Source organism: Rhineura floridana, chromosome 1 (assembly GCF_030035675.1).
Source record: "Rhineura floridana isolate rRhiFlo1 chromosome 1, rRhiFlo1.hap2, whole genome shotgun sequence".
Lineage (NCBI taxonomy): Eukaryota > Metazoa > Chordata > Lepidosauria > Squamata > Rhineuridae > Rhineura > Rhineura floridana.
In genome coordinates this window covers 13,040,206-13,055,390 of record NC_084480.1, presented here as the reverse complement: position 1 = coordinate 13,055,390, position 15,185 = coordinate 13,040,206, and the positions used below count along the sequence as shown (strand labels likewise).

The following is a 15,185-nucleotide window of genomic DNA, read 5'->3' as shown; positions in this document are numbered from 1 at the left end:
CTGCCTGCCTGCCTTAAACCACTAGCTTCTATCTCAAATAAAGCAATAACTCTCTTCTTCACGAGTGTGTTTCATCACCTTTGAAATCAATCCTTGAATTTTCTTGCCTCTGGCAAAACACATACTAAATAGTCAAATCTAGTGGTTGGTAGTAAGTGCACTTTACATGCCCACCCAGTGGTGGCTAACACAGGCAATGCTTTGCACATGCTGATCACTTTGCACATGTGGCCCTCCAGGTCTTTCTATCTGGCCCTCAGGACTTTCCAGGAAATCAGCACCTGTTCCAGGCCACACAACTCACTGGCTCTGCTTCACTCTCTCCTTGAGTGTTACTGTGTGGCTGGAATGTCTTATTGAGCTCTGATCATGCCTCTTGGGTCTCTGCATGAAGGAGTGTGTGAGTCTGTCCAGAAACTGGACTACTGCTCAAAGGTAAAATTAACATGTGTTGCTCCACCTGCTTCTGCCTCTGGCTCACCCAACACTGGCATGCGGCCCCCAGAAGGTGGCCCAGAAAGGAATGTGGCTCTTGGACTGAACATTGCCCTCACCCCTGCTGTACAGTCAAAAGTGTTATCAAGACAGCAAACATTAAGGCTGCCATTAGTAACCCTATTTTGGGATTTTAGGTTGTTTTAAATTTGTTTTTAGAATTGTTGCATTTTAGGATTGTTGTAACCCACCCTGGCACCTTTGGGTGAAGGGCAGGTAATAAATGATGGTGATACTACTACTACTACTACTACTACTACTAATATTAATAATAATAATAATAATAATAATAATAAACCACAGCCGCCTCCACCACCACTGTCCTCATTGCCCTGTCTGTGTCTAACCAACCTCCCACCCTGCAGGTATTGTCTATAATGTTGCTGTCGTGACGGGGGATATCCGAGGGGCTGGTACCAACTCCAAGATCCACATCGTCATGCATGGCTCCAAAGGGCTGAAAAACAGCGGGAAGGTTTTTTTGGAAGGAGGCGAATTTGAACGGGCCAGGACCGATCTTTTTAACATAGAGATAGCTGCTCTCCTGAGTCCCTTGAGCCGTGTCTCAGTTGGACATGATAATGCTGGCGTCAGCTCAGGCTGGTACTGTGAGAAGGTGAGGACAGGTCACTGAACACCTTTGGACAGCTGTCCAATCGCTTCCCCTATTTGCAGTCTGACGAGAGTGACCTGAAAGGTTTGAAAAATGTTGCTCTGGTTTCACTTATGATGCTGAATGTACCTAATATAGGCTGCATGACACTCAACATTATGCAACAATCCATATGTGCTTACTAGGTCCAAGGGCTCTGCTGCGGTTGCAGCCAGGGGAAGGGACATAGCTCAGTGGTAGAGCATCTGCTTTGCATGCAGAAGGTCCCAGGTTCAATCCCTGGCATCTCCCTGGAGATGCTCCTCCCTGAAACTCTGGAGAAGCCACTGCCAGTCAGTGTAAACCAATTCAGTTCTAATTCAGTATATTCTGTCCCTCTGTCTTAATGTACCCTTAGGATTGTGCAGAACGGACGTTGAGGCCATTTGAATGAAGTTTGCATTGATTTCTCTGGGGACACAATCACTTCCCTATCGAACCTGACGGTCATGTTGTCCTCCAGTTTCTAAACGTGGCGAGTTTGAGATTTAATGTGGCTCTAAGAAGGGAAAGGGGGAGCTGAAGAGGACAGAGGGCTGGTTTGAGGAATGGAGCAACGTGGCTGCCATCTGCAGATGTTTGAAGGACTAGGGACGGAGGGTGGGTGGGAATTTGATTCAGTTTGCATTCAAAAGCGAACCTACTTAATTAGCACTTTCTGAAACCATTGGAGAACTGAAACACAGACATCCTTTGAAATGCACACTTCTCCAAGTGCCCATTAAGATGTGTATTGGCTCCACTGACTGGCAGAGGGTCTCCAGGGTTTCAGACGGAGGTCTTTCCCAGCCCTACCTGAATATTCTTCAGGGGTTGCACTTGGAACCTTCTGCATGCAGAGCAAGTGTCCTCCTACTGAGCTACTTCCCTTCCCCAAGGAAGCAATGAGCAAGAGAACTGGAGAAGAACCTTTGACAATATTCAAATAAATCCAAACAATAGAAACCCTGGACCTACAGTTGTGCCCAAAAATCACAGATGGCAAAACTGAGGAAGGGACATAGCTCAGTGGTAAAGCATCTGCCTTGCACACAAGTTCAATCCCTGTTGTCACCAGATAAGGCTTGGAATGGCCTGGGCCTGAAACCCCGGAGAGCCACTGTTAGTCACTGTAGACAGTACTGAGCAAGGAGGAGCAAAGGTCTAACTGTGTGCAAGAAACCTTCCCATGTTCTGTGTTCCTATGACATTTTGCTGAATGTTCTCCAGGAGAGGACTTGAATTCTCCAACTGTTCAGGAGGGGCTCAAAATGAAAAAAATAAAATAAAAAAAGAACTTGTCAGAAAATTATTTTCTGAGACATTTTGGACCAGCCCTACTTGCAATATCCTTGGCTTAGCTCTGTTATCTTTCCCTCTAAGTTTGAAACCTTGCTCGTGTATGTGAATGCATCATGTCTCATCAGGAGCATATGGGCAATGGTAAATATGGATGAGAGAGCCAGTGTGGTGTAGTGGTTAAGGTGTTGGTCTACGACCTGGGAGACCAAGGTTTGAATCCGCACACAGCCATGAAGCTCACTGTGTGACCTTGGGCCAGTCACTGCCTCTCAGCCTCAGATGAAGGCAATGGTAAACCCCCTCTGAATACCACTTACCATGAAAACCCTATTCATAGGGTCGCCATAAGTCAGAATCAACTTGGAGGCAGTCCATTTCCATTTTTCAAATATGGATGATCCGCTCTGGTGCTGATTTCTCATCCCCGCTCCCTTCCAGGTCGTGGTTTACTGCCCGTTTACTGGTATTGAACAGACATTCCCTTGTGGAAAATGGCTGGACGAGGATGAAGGAGATGGATTGGTTGAAAGGGAGCTCTATGAAATGGTCTCACTGCGTCACAAGAGACTGAAAAGTAGGTGCAAAAGAGAGTGAGGCTCAAACACTCATTCATTCATTCTTTGGTAAATGCTCCTGTCCTTACATTGCTCTTGCGCACACTCAATGCTTTTTGTGTGACAGTACTAACTGGAACAGAGCACTGACACTTCTTTTTTCCCCTGCCCATGGCAGCCATTTTGTGCTGGTACCCACAGCACTTTTCTTAAGATATGAGTACCGGCTCCTCATTTTTTACTAGAAGAGAACTGCACATGCTACAAGCCATTACTCTGTCCCTGGCCACGTACACACTATACATAGACACAAGACTTCCCCCAAAGAATCCCAGGAACGGTAGCTTGTTAAGGGTGCTGGGCATTGTAGCTCAGTGAGGGGTAAGCTACAGTTCCCGGGATTCTTTGGGGGAAACCATGTGCTTTAAATGTGCTTTAAATGTATGGTGTGGATCTGGCATTTACCACAGGATACAGTTATTTTATTTAACCTTGTGTTCTACTTTATGTTTATTTATTTGTTTAATTTGTATCCCGCCCTTCCTCCCAGCAGGAGCCCAGGGCGGCAAACAAAGCACTAAAACACTTTAAAACATCATAAAAACAGATCTTAAAATACATTAAATACATGTTAAGGGTTCAGGACAGGTTCTACTATCGAAAATGTAGAGGGATCCTTCTCCTCCTACAATATGAAGATCCCCACTAACTTCACTGCCTCTGCTTCTTTTGCAGTGCCTATTAATTCATTTCATTATCTAAAGAGCATGCAACAGCTAGGCACTATGCACATAGGGCAGGCCCTACCATTAGGGAGAGTGAGGCAGCTGCCACAGAGAGCAGATGTTGAGGGTCATGAATGGGCAGGACGTTGTGAGTTATTTAATTTATTATTGTATTTTTTACTCCCGGAAAAAGGCACATATAAGATTTTCTGTCAGGTGTCATAATAACTTGGCCAGCTATAGATACTATGCACCTTAACTAGAGATGGGGGAGAATTTCAATTCAGCTCGTATTTAAGGTGAACCTGCCTAATTTGCACTTTCCAAAACGGTATGCAAACTGAAACACAGCAGTCTTTTGAAATTTGCACTTCTCTAACTTTTGAAATGAAGTTCTCCAGATAGGGATGGAAGGATCTGTCAATTTCAGTTCCCTCACTTTCTCATTCTTTCCAATCCTGAATTCGCTTCTCCACATTTTTGCAGCAATTTGCAATTTATTTTTTAAAAAAAGTCTTCATGAAAATGCTTCAGTGTATTTAGTGCAAATTCCTCCTAATGAAGTCATTTTTGTCTGCTGTTTTGACACATTTTGCAGGCAATTTCTCCTAATGCAATGTATTTTTGTATGTTATTTTCACTAACATATTCATTTTTATGCACACTTTCCCCATATATGCTTTTTGTAATCATTGGTTAGAAAACTGCATCACAAAATTCAGATAAGTGCAAATTTTGAAGATTGGCTGCATTTTTGTTTTCATACAGTTTCCGAAAGTGCAAATGTCATAAATTGAAATAATGTGTACAAAAGTGCATATGCTAGAGTAAAGCAGGCAGAGGAGAATCCATATATCCTTGAAAACAGCAGACAAGAATGCATTACATAAAGGAAAATTGCTTTGCCAGAATGTGTATATAAGGCAAAAATGCATACAAATATGTTGTGAGAAATTTACACTGAAATGCTGCTGAATTTTTGTAAGAACTGCTTTTTTAAAAAATTTCAAACCAATGTGAAGAACTGAATTTAAGAGTGGACAAAAGAAAAACTGAGAGGAGCTGAAATTGGTTGTAGCTCTCATTTACCAGACAGTGATACATTTACAGGAACAATTCAACATAGGATAATCTCAGGTCTTGGTGTTCCTTTCATTTTTGCTCTGTTTCTTGTTAAGATTTTTATCAGAGGGCTCCCTTCCACCCCATTTTATGCACAGAATACATTCCCTGCTTCTCCCCCTTATCCCTCTGACACCCCATCTACCCTCAAGCATAGTTACTTTAGAGTCCATTATTAAAAAGTTAATGGTAAACAATACAATACACTTACTTTTTTGGGGGGGAGGGGAAAGGTCACAGGAAGCATTCTAGTGTCCTCAATAAATCCCCTCTCCAAAGATGAGCTATTGCCTGAGAAACCAAGATGGGAAAAAGAGTTCAAGGTTCTGGTTTTGGTTGTACCATGCCCTATGTAGCTTGGGACCAGGATACCTGAAAGACCATCTTACCCATTATATACCCAGTCGATCGTTAGCAGGTGAGGGCCTCTTACAGATACCATCTTATCAGGAAGTCCATTCTGCACTACAGAGGAAGTGAACCTTTAGCGTTGTGTCACCTACTCTTTGGAATTTCCTCCCCTTAAATATTAGACAGGCGCCATCTCTTATCTTTTCAGCACCTAGTGGAGACCTTCCTCTTTCAACAAGCCTTTTAAGTAGAGACCTTATCCTAGTCTGCGTCTGTGTTGCAATTGCTTTTTAAGATGTTTTAAAAGCTATTTTAAAAAAGATGTTTTTAACAGTTGTTTTGTTTTAATGTATTTTTATGATGCTTTAGAATGTTTTTAGTGTTTTTGTTTGCTGCCCTGGGATCCTACTGGGAGGAAGGGCAGGATATAAATTTAATTAATTAATTAATAAAAGAAAACAAAAGAAATAAAGGGGCACTTTGGGTTGCAAAATAGTTGGAATAAACACATCTTGATTACCTGTATTTATTCAAATGTTTGCTTATAGAAAATCCATCTCGAAACATGGGCATTAGAATTAGTGTTTGCCAACCCGGTGCCCTCCAGTTTTTTGGACTACAGCTCCCTTCAACTCCAGCTGGCACACTGTTTGCCAGTAGTGTAGTGGCAAATCCAGAAGAGCATGGTCCCTTCATGATAGTGATGGCACACACCCTTTCCCACTTGCCCTTGTCTTCTTTGCTGTCCCCCACTACAACAGACATCTCTAGGAGCCAATCAGGATGAAAGAAGAAGTTGTAGGTTAGCAACGCAGAAGAGTCTTGTTAGTAGCCAACTCATTTCCTTTCACTCTGATTGGCTCCAATCAGTACGAAAGGACCAGGACTCTTCTCAGTGGCTAATAAGCTCCCCTTTCATGCTGATTGCCTCATACATAGGGACCCTGCTCCCAAAAAGTAAGGGGTCTATGTCCCCCTCCATGACCCTGGATGATTACTCTCCTGCTCTTTGCACCTGATTGATGAAGGAGGACCTCCTTGAAGACTCCGCACTTCAAGAAGGATGCAGAGAAACTGGAACAGGTTCAGAGGAGGGCAACAAGGATGATCAGGGGACTAGAAAGCAAGCCCTATGAGGAGAGATTGAAAGAACTGGGCATGTTGAGCCTGGAGAAGAGAAGACTGAGGGGAGATATGATAGCACTCTTCAAGTACATGAAAGGTTGTCACACAGAGGAGGGCTGGGATCTCTTCTCAATCATCCCAGAATGCAGTACACGAAATAATGGGCTCAAGTTGCAGGAAGCCAGATTTTGACTGGACATCAGGAAAACCTCCTAACTGTTAGAGCCATACGACAATGGAACCAATGACCTAGAGAGGTAGTGGGGTCTCCAACACTGGAGGCATTCAAGAGGCAGCTGGACAGCCATCTGTCAGGAATGCTTTGATTTGGATTTCTGCATTGAGCAGGGGGTTGGACTTGATGACCTCATAGGCCCCTTCCAACTCTATGATTCTATGACCTAAACCATGTGCAATTCCAGGAACTTGCTCCATATCCCCTTGAATTGGCCTGCTTCCCCTGTTTCACAAAGGCAAGGCATTGTTGTTGTTTGCTGAAAAAGATTGTCTAACATCAGTGCTAACATCAGTGCAAGAGTCCTCTAGACTCCAGCTACATTCTAAATCCCCATTGGGTTTAGGATGTCCGTTATTTTCAATGGCAGCACAGATGCCTCAGGAGCAAGAGTTGCATAAGGTTCATAACTGGCGGAGAGAATTTACACTGTCCCTCCTACTCCCCTGATCATATTAGTGCAATGAATGTTTATAAAATTGGTTAAGGCACTGTACAATCAAGATGCCTCTGTGATGAACAGTTTGTCCCATTTAAGGAGCAATTCCATTGAAACCGAGCTCATTACAGCGAACATTGCAACCACTTTATCTCTGCAGCGCAGTCCATTCAGCAAAAGCATTTATGACCTTTAAACTGCCATGTTATCACCCCTGATTGCTATTGACAGGGTAATTCCTTTGTGGCTGTTATATATTAAATAGGCAGGAAGCAGTGGCCTTGTGTAATTGGTGACCTTTAACCACCATACAATGGGATAACTTGTATTGTCATCTTACCTCCTGCCTGCCTGGACAGGAGCTTTGCTTACTGTCCCTTTGCAAGACCTCCATTAGATGCTCAGGATTTTTTTTCCAAACCAGGGATGCATTTGCATGATGAATTCTTAGTAGTTATTCAGCTGTTACAACTCGCCACAGTTGTGTGCATCCCCTACTTTTCTCCAGTGACCTCAGGGTGATGCATATGGGTTATCACAACAGCCGTATGAGGTAGACTCAAGTGGTCTGGTTCTCACTGAGGCGGTAATCCTGTATTACCTCTATACTACTTCAGGCTCACTCCAGGCTGTTGTGGGTTTTTTTGGTGGGTATATTCTGCAACGTTGACACAACAGTAGTGCATTAGTGGCAAATTTATACTGGACCGTCCACACTTCATTCTGTTTTATTAGTTGTTCTGCTGTGCTTCCCTGATGCTATGGCATTCTTGCCACCTGCAGGGGGCACTCTTTGCGCTATAGCACAACAAAAGTGGGACAACACACACACACACACCAGTACACTTGTGGCATAAAAAAGTTGCAGGAGTTCAGCAGTAAGCCATGGGGCATGCACCCCAAAACTTTTGCAGGCACAAACAGTATAAAAACAGGATCATGTATAACTGCCCCAATGTTTGAGCACAAATCATCATGCATGCACAATAAAAAGGACTCAGACTGCAGGTGAATGTTCACAAGGATGAAATCTCCTCTATATGGGGGAAAAAATCCTTTCACATAGAAAATTGGCATGTCAGGGAAAAAAGTTGTTTTGCATGGTGGAACGTTTCCACTTGTGAGCCCCCACCCGCAGTCTGAAGTAGTAGAAACCAGGCACTGGTTGACAACTTGGTGAGGACTGGTCCAGAGAGAGCTCCGTAGCCCAAGAGAGGTTTCAACACAGCTGTCCCTGCAGTGGTGCCATTAGGGCAGGAATGTAGGGTAGATGTCCAGGTGCCCAAATGAGCAGGAGGGTCCCCCAAGCACAGCAGAACTCACTAGCACATTTTAAAGTTGGTGAAGTCACATACACATTACTAGTGGAGACTAGTGGCTCTGATATGAGTAGAGCAGTGAATCCGCTCCAGGTTTTAGTCCAAACTTTCAAGGAGCTGTACAAGGTGGACTAAAACCCGGAGTGGATTCACTGTCCCACTGATATTGGCACCACCAGTCTCCTCTGCACATCACCTTCTCAAAAGCCCTCCCCACCACCTGCAATAAGACCATTAAGTCTGGAGTCTTAGTTTACCAATTACCTGACTATGCACCTGCACCCAGGTCCAGACTCGCAAGATACTGTCCGCTTTGCCAAAGTGCCTTGTTTGTATGGGATCAATAGAACTTTTGTTCTTGGGTGGGAAGGGAAATTACATATGCAGGTCCTGGCAGTGGATTGAGGCTAGCATGAAGGTGATGCTTAGCTGAACTTGAAGATATGATTGTATTGATCGCATGGGAAGAAATTCTCATTGCTGCATCTCCAAGCAGTGGAAGGATTCACCTGCTGAAAATCTGCTCATCACACAGCTGTTAAAGGCTTTGGGTACCCTTGGATAAAAAGATAATCTCCAAGTCTTTGTTTTTTTGTTTGTTTTGTTTTGTTATTTTAGCACCAGCTTAAATCTTCTAATTCAGTGATTTAGATTTTTTTTGCTTTCTTTTGTAGAAAATCCTTGGTCACTGTGGATATGGACAAGTGATATTAAGGGTGCTGGGACAGATGCTACCATCTTCCTCCAGGTTTACGGTGACAAAGGAAAGTCTGACGAAATGAAACTGGACAATAATTCTGATAACTTTGAGGCCGGACAAACGGACAAATTCGTGGTATGGCTTCCCATTTTGCATGTGTGTGCTCCAGACACTGCTGTGTTAACCTGGGAATCAGCCCAAACATTTACTGTTTGTTTTCAGTTACAGCCAGTTAGATGGCACAGAAGAATAGCCGGTCAATTCCTTGCTGTTTATATGAAAGGGTTTAATAGCCCTTAGAAAAGGAAGAAAATAACTTATTGAAAAAGGAAAAGCCAAAGATGTCAACTCAATGTGCTTCATTGACTCAGAATATATAACTAATTCTTGCCTTAAATACAAGGTAAACATTATGCTGCTTGAGTTCTTCTCCAGTTCAAATTTAATCTGAGCCAAAGAAGAATCCAGCTGCTTCTCTCCTCCTTCCCATCCAGATGTCAACCTCCAAACTGATATTGAAGACTGGCAGAACTTTAACTATACCAATATCAGCATTAACTATATGTAACTCACTACACAACTTGCAGTGTTTGCAAGATCTCCTCTCTCCCTGCCATGCATACAACGGTTCTGTTCATGCTCCCTCTATGTTGTGTGCAGCGCCCTTTTGAATAGAGGTTTAATGACCTGTGATTTACCATTCACCACAGCTTTCAAAATATAACCTTGTCATTAATTTACTACAGAGATGTATATATATTCCCTCTTCTCCACCTTCAGTTTTGCAATACTTTTGTTTACTTTACATAACAACATTTATATACTGCTTGATTGTAAGAAATCTCCAAGTGGTTTACAAGATACCCAAATGAACATGAATAGGAGCTACCCTTTCTCCTGGTGCTTTAAAGCCAAGTGCCGAAATAAGAGAGTGCATTGTTGCATGCAGTTCAATTCATGTGTCTTCCGGTGTAGACTTTTCTGTGCCATACTCACTGACCCCAGATTTCCTTTAGCTTACTGTATGACTAAGGATCAAGGCACATCGGATCAACACATACCTGGAGAAAGCTCTGTTTAGATCATATATAGTCTTAACTACTGGGATTTGTCCAGCTTCTGAACTTCTTGTGGAGCAGAGTTTGTTTTGATGATGTAGGCAGCGCAATCAACTGAAAAGTTAGAATAACAGAATTTTAGAGTGCAACATAGGAATCCACCTTATATTGAATCAGACCGCTGGTCTATCTAGCTCAGTATTGTCTACTCTGACTGGCAGTGGCTCTCCAGGGTTTCAGATGCATGTGTGTCTCCTAGCCCTACCAGGAGATGCCAGGAGTGGAACCTGGGACCTTCTGCATGCCGAAAAGTGATACCCAACCCTGGTTTACATGGGGATCATGTAGTACAAACCCCTGCTCAATGCAAGAATCTTACGCCTACAACATCCCTCTTTTTTTGCAAACACCATTGAAATGCAGGGAATCTATGCTAGAGCCCTATTCCCATTTGCTTCACTGGAGCTTGTGTAGGAAAAGTTCCCACTGGATTTTGCTGCTCAGATGCACCACCAGTTCATTTTCCCAAGACCTGTGCCCCTAGTAGGAAGATGCTGCTATGTTGCATTTTACACTTGTTTTATGCAGATTGAGCTCCCAGATCTGGGTGTTTTGTACAAGATCCGGATATGGCATGAGAAACGGAGTCCGTTTTCTGGGTGGCATCTGAACAAGGTAAGAAGTCAGCGGGACAGATTGAGCTATGGGAGCAAGATCAACTCCTTGTAATAAGCAAGAGTAAGAGCTGTAAACCAAAGAAACAAAGCACCGCTTTCAATGTGGTTGCATCCGTGTTTAACACTTAAGCAGAGATGTGCATGCACTGATTTTCAGACTTCAGGGAACACTTTCCATATTGACTTGTCAAGGAGGCTCTGAACAACTGCTGTGGGAACTCTTCTATGCTGCAAAGGTTTCTTTCTTGGGCTTTTTCTAGGATGAACACTCAATTCACCCAGGACACTGGCCACACCTGTTGGGTCTCACTGTCACCACCCTGATGGTGCATCCCACAGTATATCTAACAGTCCCCTGCAGCTCCAGATTGCCATGGCAAGATTTGTAGGAGAAAGCAAGCTGTCTTCCAAGAGGAGCTTGTTCTGTATTAGTCAGCTTTAGAGAGAGGTCAGGAGAGGTTAACCTGTGGCCCTCCAGATGTTGTAACTCTGGTCATGCTGGCTGAGACTGTTGGGAGTTGTAGTCCAGCAGCATCTGGAGGGCCACCACTGTCATAGAACAGTTCCCAGGAATCTTGGGATTCCTTTGAGGGCAGAGTTTGAGAACCACCATTTTGCAAAATCCATATTCTGTGCCAAGAAATAACTAAATGCTTGTAACGTATAATTTATTCAAATTAAGCAAATTGACATATACTTCCATTACACATCTAATATATGTATTTAATTATTTATATACCACTCCATAACCCAAGCTCTCTGGGCGGTTTACAGCAATTAAAAACATTAAAAACAAATATACAAATTTTAAAACACAAAATCAATTTAAAAACACAACTTAAAACAATTTAAAAACAATTTAAAAACACATGCTAAAATGCCTGGGAGAAGAGGCCTGGTGTTGGCTAGTCAATCAGAGGGTGGAGCAAGGTGCTGATGTAGTACACTATTGTCCCATTCGCTGACACTTGGATGGATGGATGGTCCCAGGCTCTGGTCTGAAGGCACATGAGGCCAGCACCCTGCTGAAGCTAAGCAGGGTCAGGTCTGGTCAGTGCCTGGATGGGAGAGCGCCTGGGAACCAGATGAACCGCCTTGGGTTTCTATCATGAAAAGAAAGGCAGGGTATAAATGTAATAAATAAATAAATAAATAATATCCTGCTCAGATTATATTCCAGTTTGTGAGATAACAGTCAGCATCGCCCAGCCCCTGTGTGCATAAGGACTAGAAAACTTTTTCTACAAGTAAAAACTGAACTCCCAGGATGATTAATTGCGTTGCCATTATCAGATGCTGTTTCTGGACAGTGCAGTGTCAGTCTGTGTGGAGTCCCTGCTTCAGATAACACAGAACGCGCTCCAGAAATGTGCCCCTTCTGCTACGCAGCCAAATAATCATTTACCTTTTTTAAAAAAGTAAGGCCACATTGTTCATAGATCTTGGCTTAAGGGGTTCTAATATGATTTGATAGGCTTCTGCCTTCTTTTGTACTGCATGGATGTTTAGAGGATCTAGCTGAGGGTTAGTAAACCATGAAGCACTGCAGATGAATGCTTCATCCGGTTCTGGCCTCATTAGTCTGGCTGTACTGTCGCTTCCACTCCTGGAGGAAAGGGTGATGTCCAGCTGCAAAACAGTCCCTTGTTCAGACTCTAGTAAGATAGGGCCGCAACGTTTAGTTAATTAATCACTAGAACTGTGCACCGGGTTTGGCTGAGGCCCGAATTGAATTGGGCTGATTCGTGGGAATCCAGGCGTCAGTCAGGGTGAGATAGCCTCAGATCACCGCGGGTCAAGTCAGGTGGCCCAGAGCAATGGGTGCTGTCAGGGGATGGGGCTGTCAGGAAGGAAGAAGAGATAGGCAAGGGCAGGAAGAGGGAGAAACTGTGAGAAGTAGGGACCTGTCAGGCAGTTGTGTCTCTGCAGAAGAAGGTAGGGATTGGGCGGATGCCTTTCCTGCCCTCCCTCTCCTTCTCACTCCCTGAAGCAGCACCACGCAGGATCAAATCCTTCTGTTTTCTGTTTGCTTCTCCTTCGCGAATAGCTTCCCTGCATGCAAAGCAGCAGCACCCTACAGGATCAAACCCAACTGCTCCCAATCAGGAAGGGGGGGCAGAAGGGGACTCAGTATCTCCCACCTCAACCATATGTTTAAAACAGGGATTAAGAAAGCCCCATCCCCACCCCAACTGCCGCAGGAATGGATCCAAGGCAGGCCAGGTAGCCCCGGGGTCAGTACAGGGTGGATTGGCGCAATCCACGGACCATGGATTAGGGCCATGGGGCATATTGAGGGACCTGTGCACAGCCCTATTCATTGCTCTCAGATTAATCAGTTAAAAACCTTGTGCAACATAGGTTTAAGCATGTTTACTCAGGACAGACGAGTCTCCCTGTGAGTTAAATGCTGTGCAATATCTGTGTTCAGGACCGCAGCTGTACCACTTGTATATGTGTCTACTGAGGTGTAAAGCCGCCCTGGGCTCCTACTGGGAGGAAGGGCAGGATATAACTCAAATGACAAATAAATAAATAACATAAATAAAGCCATTGGCCTTATTCCCTATGTGAGTGTAGGATTCTAGCCAGAATCAATTAAAATTAAAAAGGAACCCTGATGTATCAGGCGGATTGTTCAGGTTTTTTTTTTTTAATTAAGTTTATTTCCTAAATGAAATGTATTTCATTTATGAATCCATGCCTTAGAAAGTTCTTCACTTGACTGAAGAAGAAAAACATCAGCAATAAAGCTTATGCAAAACAATTTCATATATAAAAACTATTTGAAATCCAGTACATGAACCTTGTGAATAGCTTGGCCTAGGTTTTCACAGCATGAACTAAAACAAAAAAAGATGCCGCTCTGTGGTGATGGCTGTCTCGCTTTGTATCTTGGGGGAGAGGAGAAGAGAACTTGATATTTAGCTGAATTCCCAGATTAATAGAAGCCTCATCCAGAGGGAAGAAAATAACAGAACCATCATAGTAATAAACACTCATCCCCCGCCCTTGCTATCTGACCTGTTTGTTTGATAAAATTGCATTAACCCTTCCCAAGTGAGAGCAGATGGGTTCAATCAGGTCTGTAGTCTGGGGGTGCTCCTGGATCCATCGTTGTTGCTAGATGCCCAGGTGACCTCATTGGCTAGGAGTGCCTTTTACCAGCTTTGGCTGTTAAGACAGCTGCAGCTGTTTCTGGACTAGGATAGCCTGACTACTGTTGTCCATGCACTGGTAACCTTCAGTCTGGATTACTGTAATGCGCTCTGTGTGGGGCTGCCCTTGAGGTTGGTCCGGAAGCTGCAGCTGGTACAAAATGTGGTAGCATGTTTTTAAAGATTTCTTAAAATATATTTTAATGTCTGTTTTTGTGATGTTTTAGAGTGTTTTAATGTTTTTGTTTGCCGCCCTGGGCTCCTGCTGGGAGGAAGGGTGGGATGATGACGACGTCGATGATGATAATAATTTACTCCAATTCCCCCCTCCTCTTCTTTCGTTCATGTTGAACTTCTTGAATTCTGGTACCATTCTGGTTTAATTAAAGGTAACTCTTTTGAAAACCCTGACAAAGGAGAAGTACTCATTCAAGTGCGGCCGTTGGCTGGATATCAACGAGGAGGATAATGAGATTGTGCGGGAAGTCGCAGCGGAAGGCCTGCTAGTGACTGAAGTGATGCCAGGTGAGAGGAAAGAGAATCTCTATGGGGGGGCTGACCAGCACTTAATCCCCACCCCACCCTCATTGGCACAGCATCTCCTGCAGGCACCATTAGCAGGATGAGTTGCTGCACATTTTCATCATCAGTAGTTGTTGTTTTAATCAGCACTTTCTGAAGACCTAACATTTAAAGCATCACCCAAAGAATCCTGAGAAGTGTTGTTTACCCTTCACAGAGCTATGATTCTGAGCACCTTTAGCAAACCACACTTCCCAGAATTCTTTGAGGGAAATCATGTGCATTAAATGTATGGTGTGTACACCAATTTATTTATTTATTTATAAAAATATTTGTATACTGCTATTTCATTAAAAACATCAAAGCGATTTACAACGTGTTTAAAACAACAACTATAGTATTCAAAAAAATTAAAAATGCAATAAAAACAAAGGTCAACTGTTGCGGGGGGAAAAGCTTCCTTAATTGCCTGCATAAACCTGGCAAAACAGAAAGGTTTTCAGCAGGTGCTTAAAAGTTAAAACAGAAGGCACCTGCTGAATCTCTGTTGGCAGAGCATTCCAGAGAACTGGGCCAATATCACCGAAGACACAATTTCATGTTGATGTTAAATGATCCTTGCCAACTTGGGGGATGATCAAAGTTGCTCCTGCAGATGATCTCAGTGATTGAACTGGGATATAAGAGTGGAGGTGGTCCCTAAGATACCCTGAAGTTATTCAGGGCTTTGTAAATTAATACAAAGGAACAGATTTTCTCTGCTCTTGTTCAT

General features: G+C 43.4%; 1 protein-coding gene across 1 annotated transcript in view; it reads left to right on the top strand.

The window, feature by feature from the left end:
• Positions 1 to 15,185, top strand: part of LOXHD1 (lipoxygenase homology PLAT domains 1) — a 225,390-nt gene that overhangs the window by 58,972 nt on the left and 151,233 nt on the right. The window contains exons 8-12 of the mRNA XM_061636319.1: positions 861 to 1,111; positions 2,867 to 3,002; positions 8,973 to 9,133; positions 10,645 to 10,731; positions 14,281 to 14,416. Coding sequence (XP_061492303.1) covers positions 861 to 1,111; positions 2,867 to 3,002; positions 8,973 to 9,133; positions 10,645 to 10,731; positions 14,281 to 14,416 — 771 coding nt within the window. The remainder of the gene's footprint in view (positions 1 to 860; positions 1,112 to 2,866; positions 3,003 to 8,972; positions 9,134 to 10,644; positions 10,732 to 14,280; positions 14,417 to 15,185) is intronic.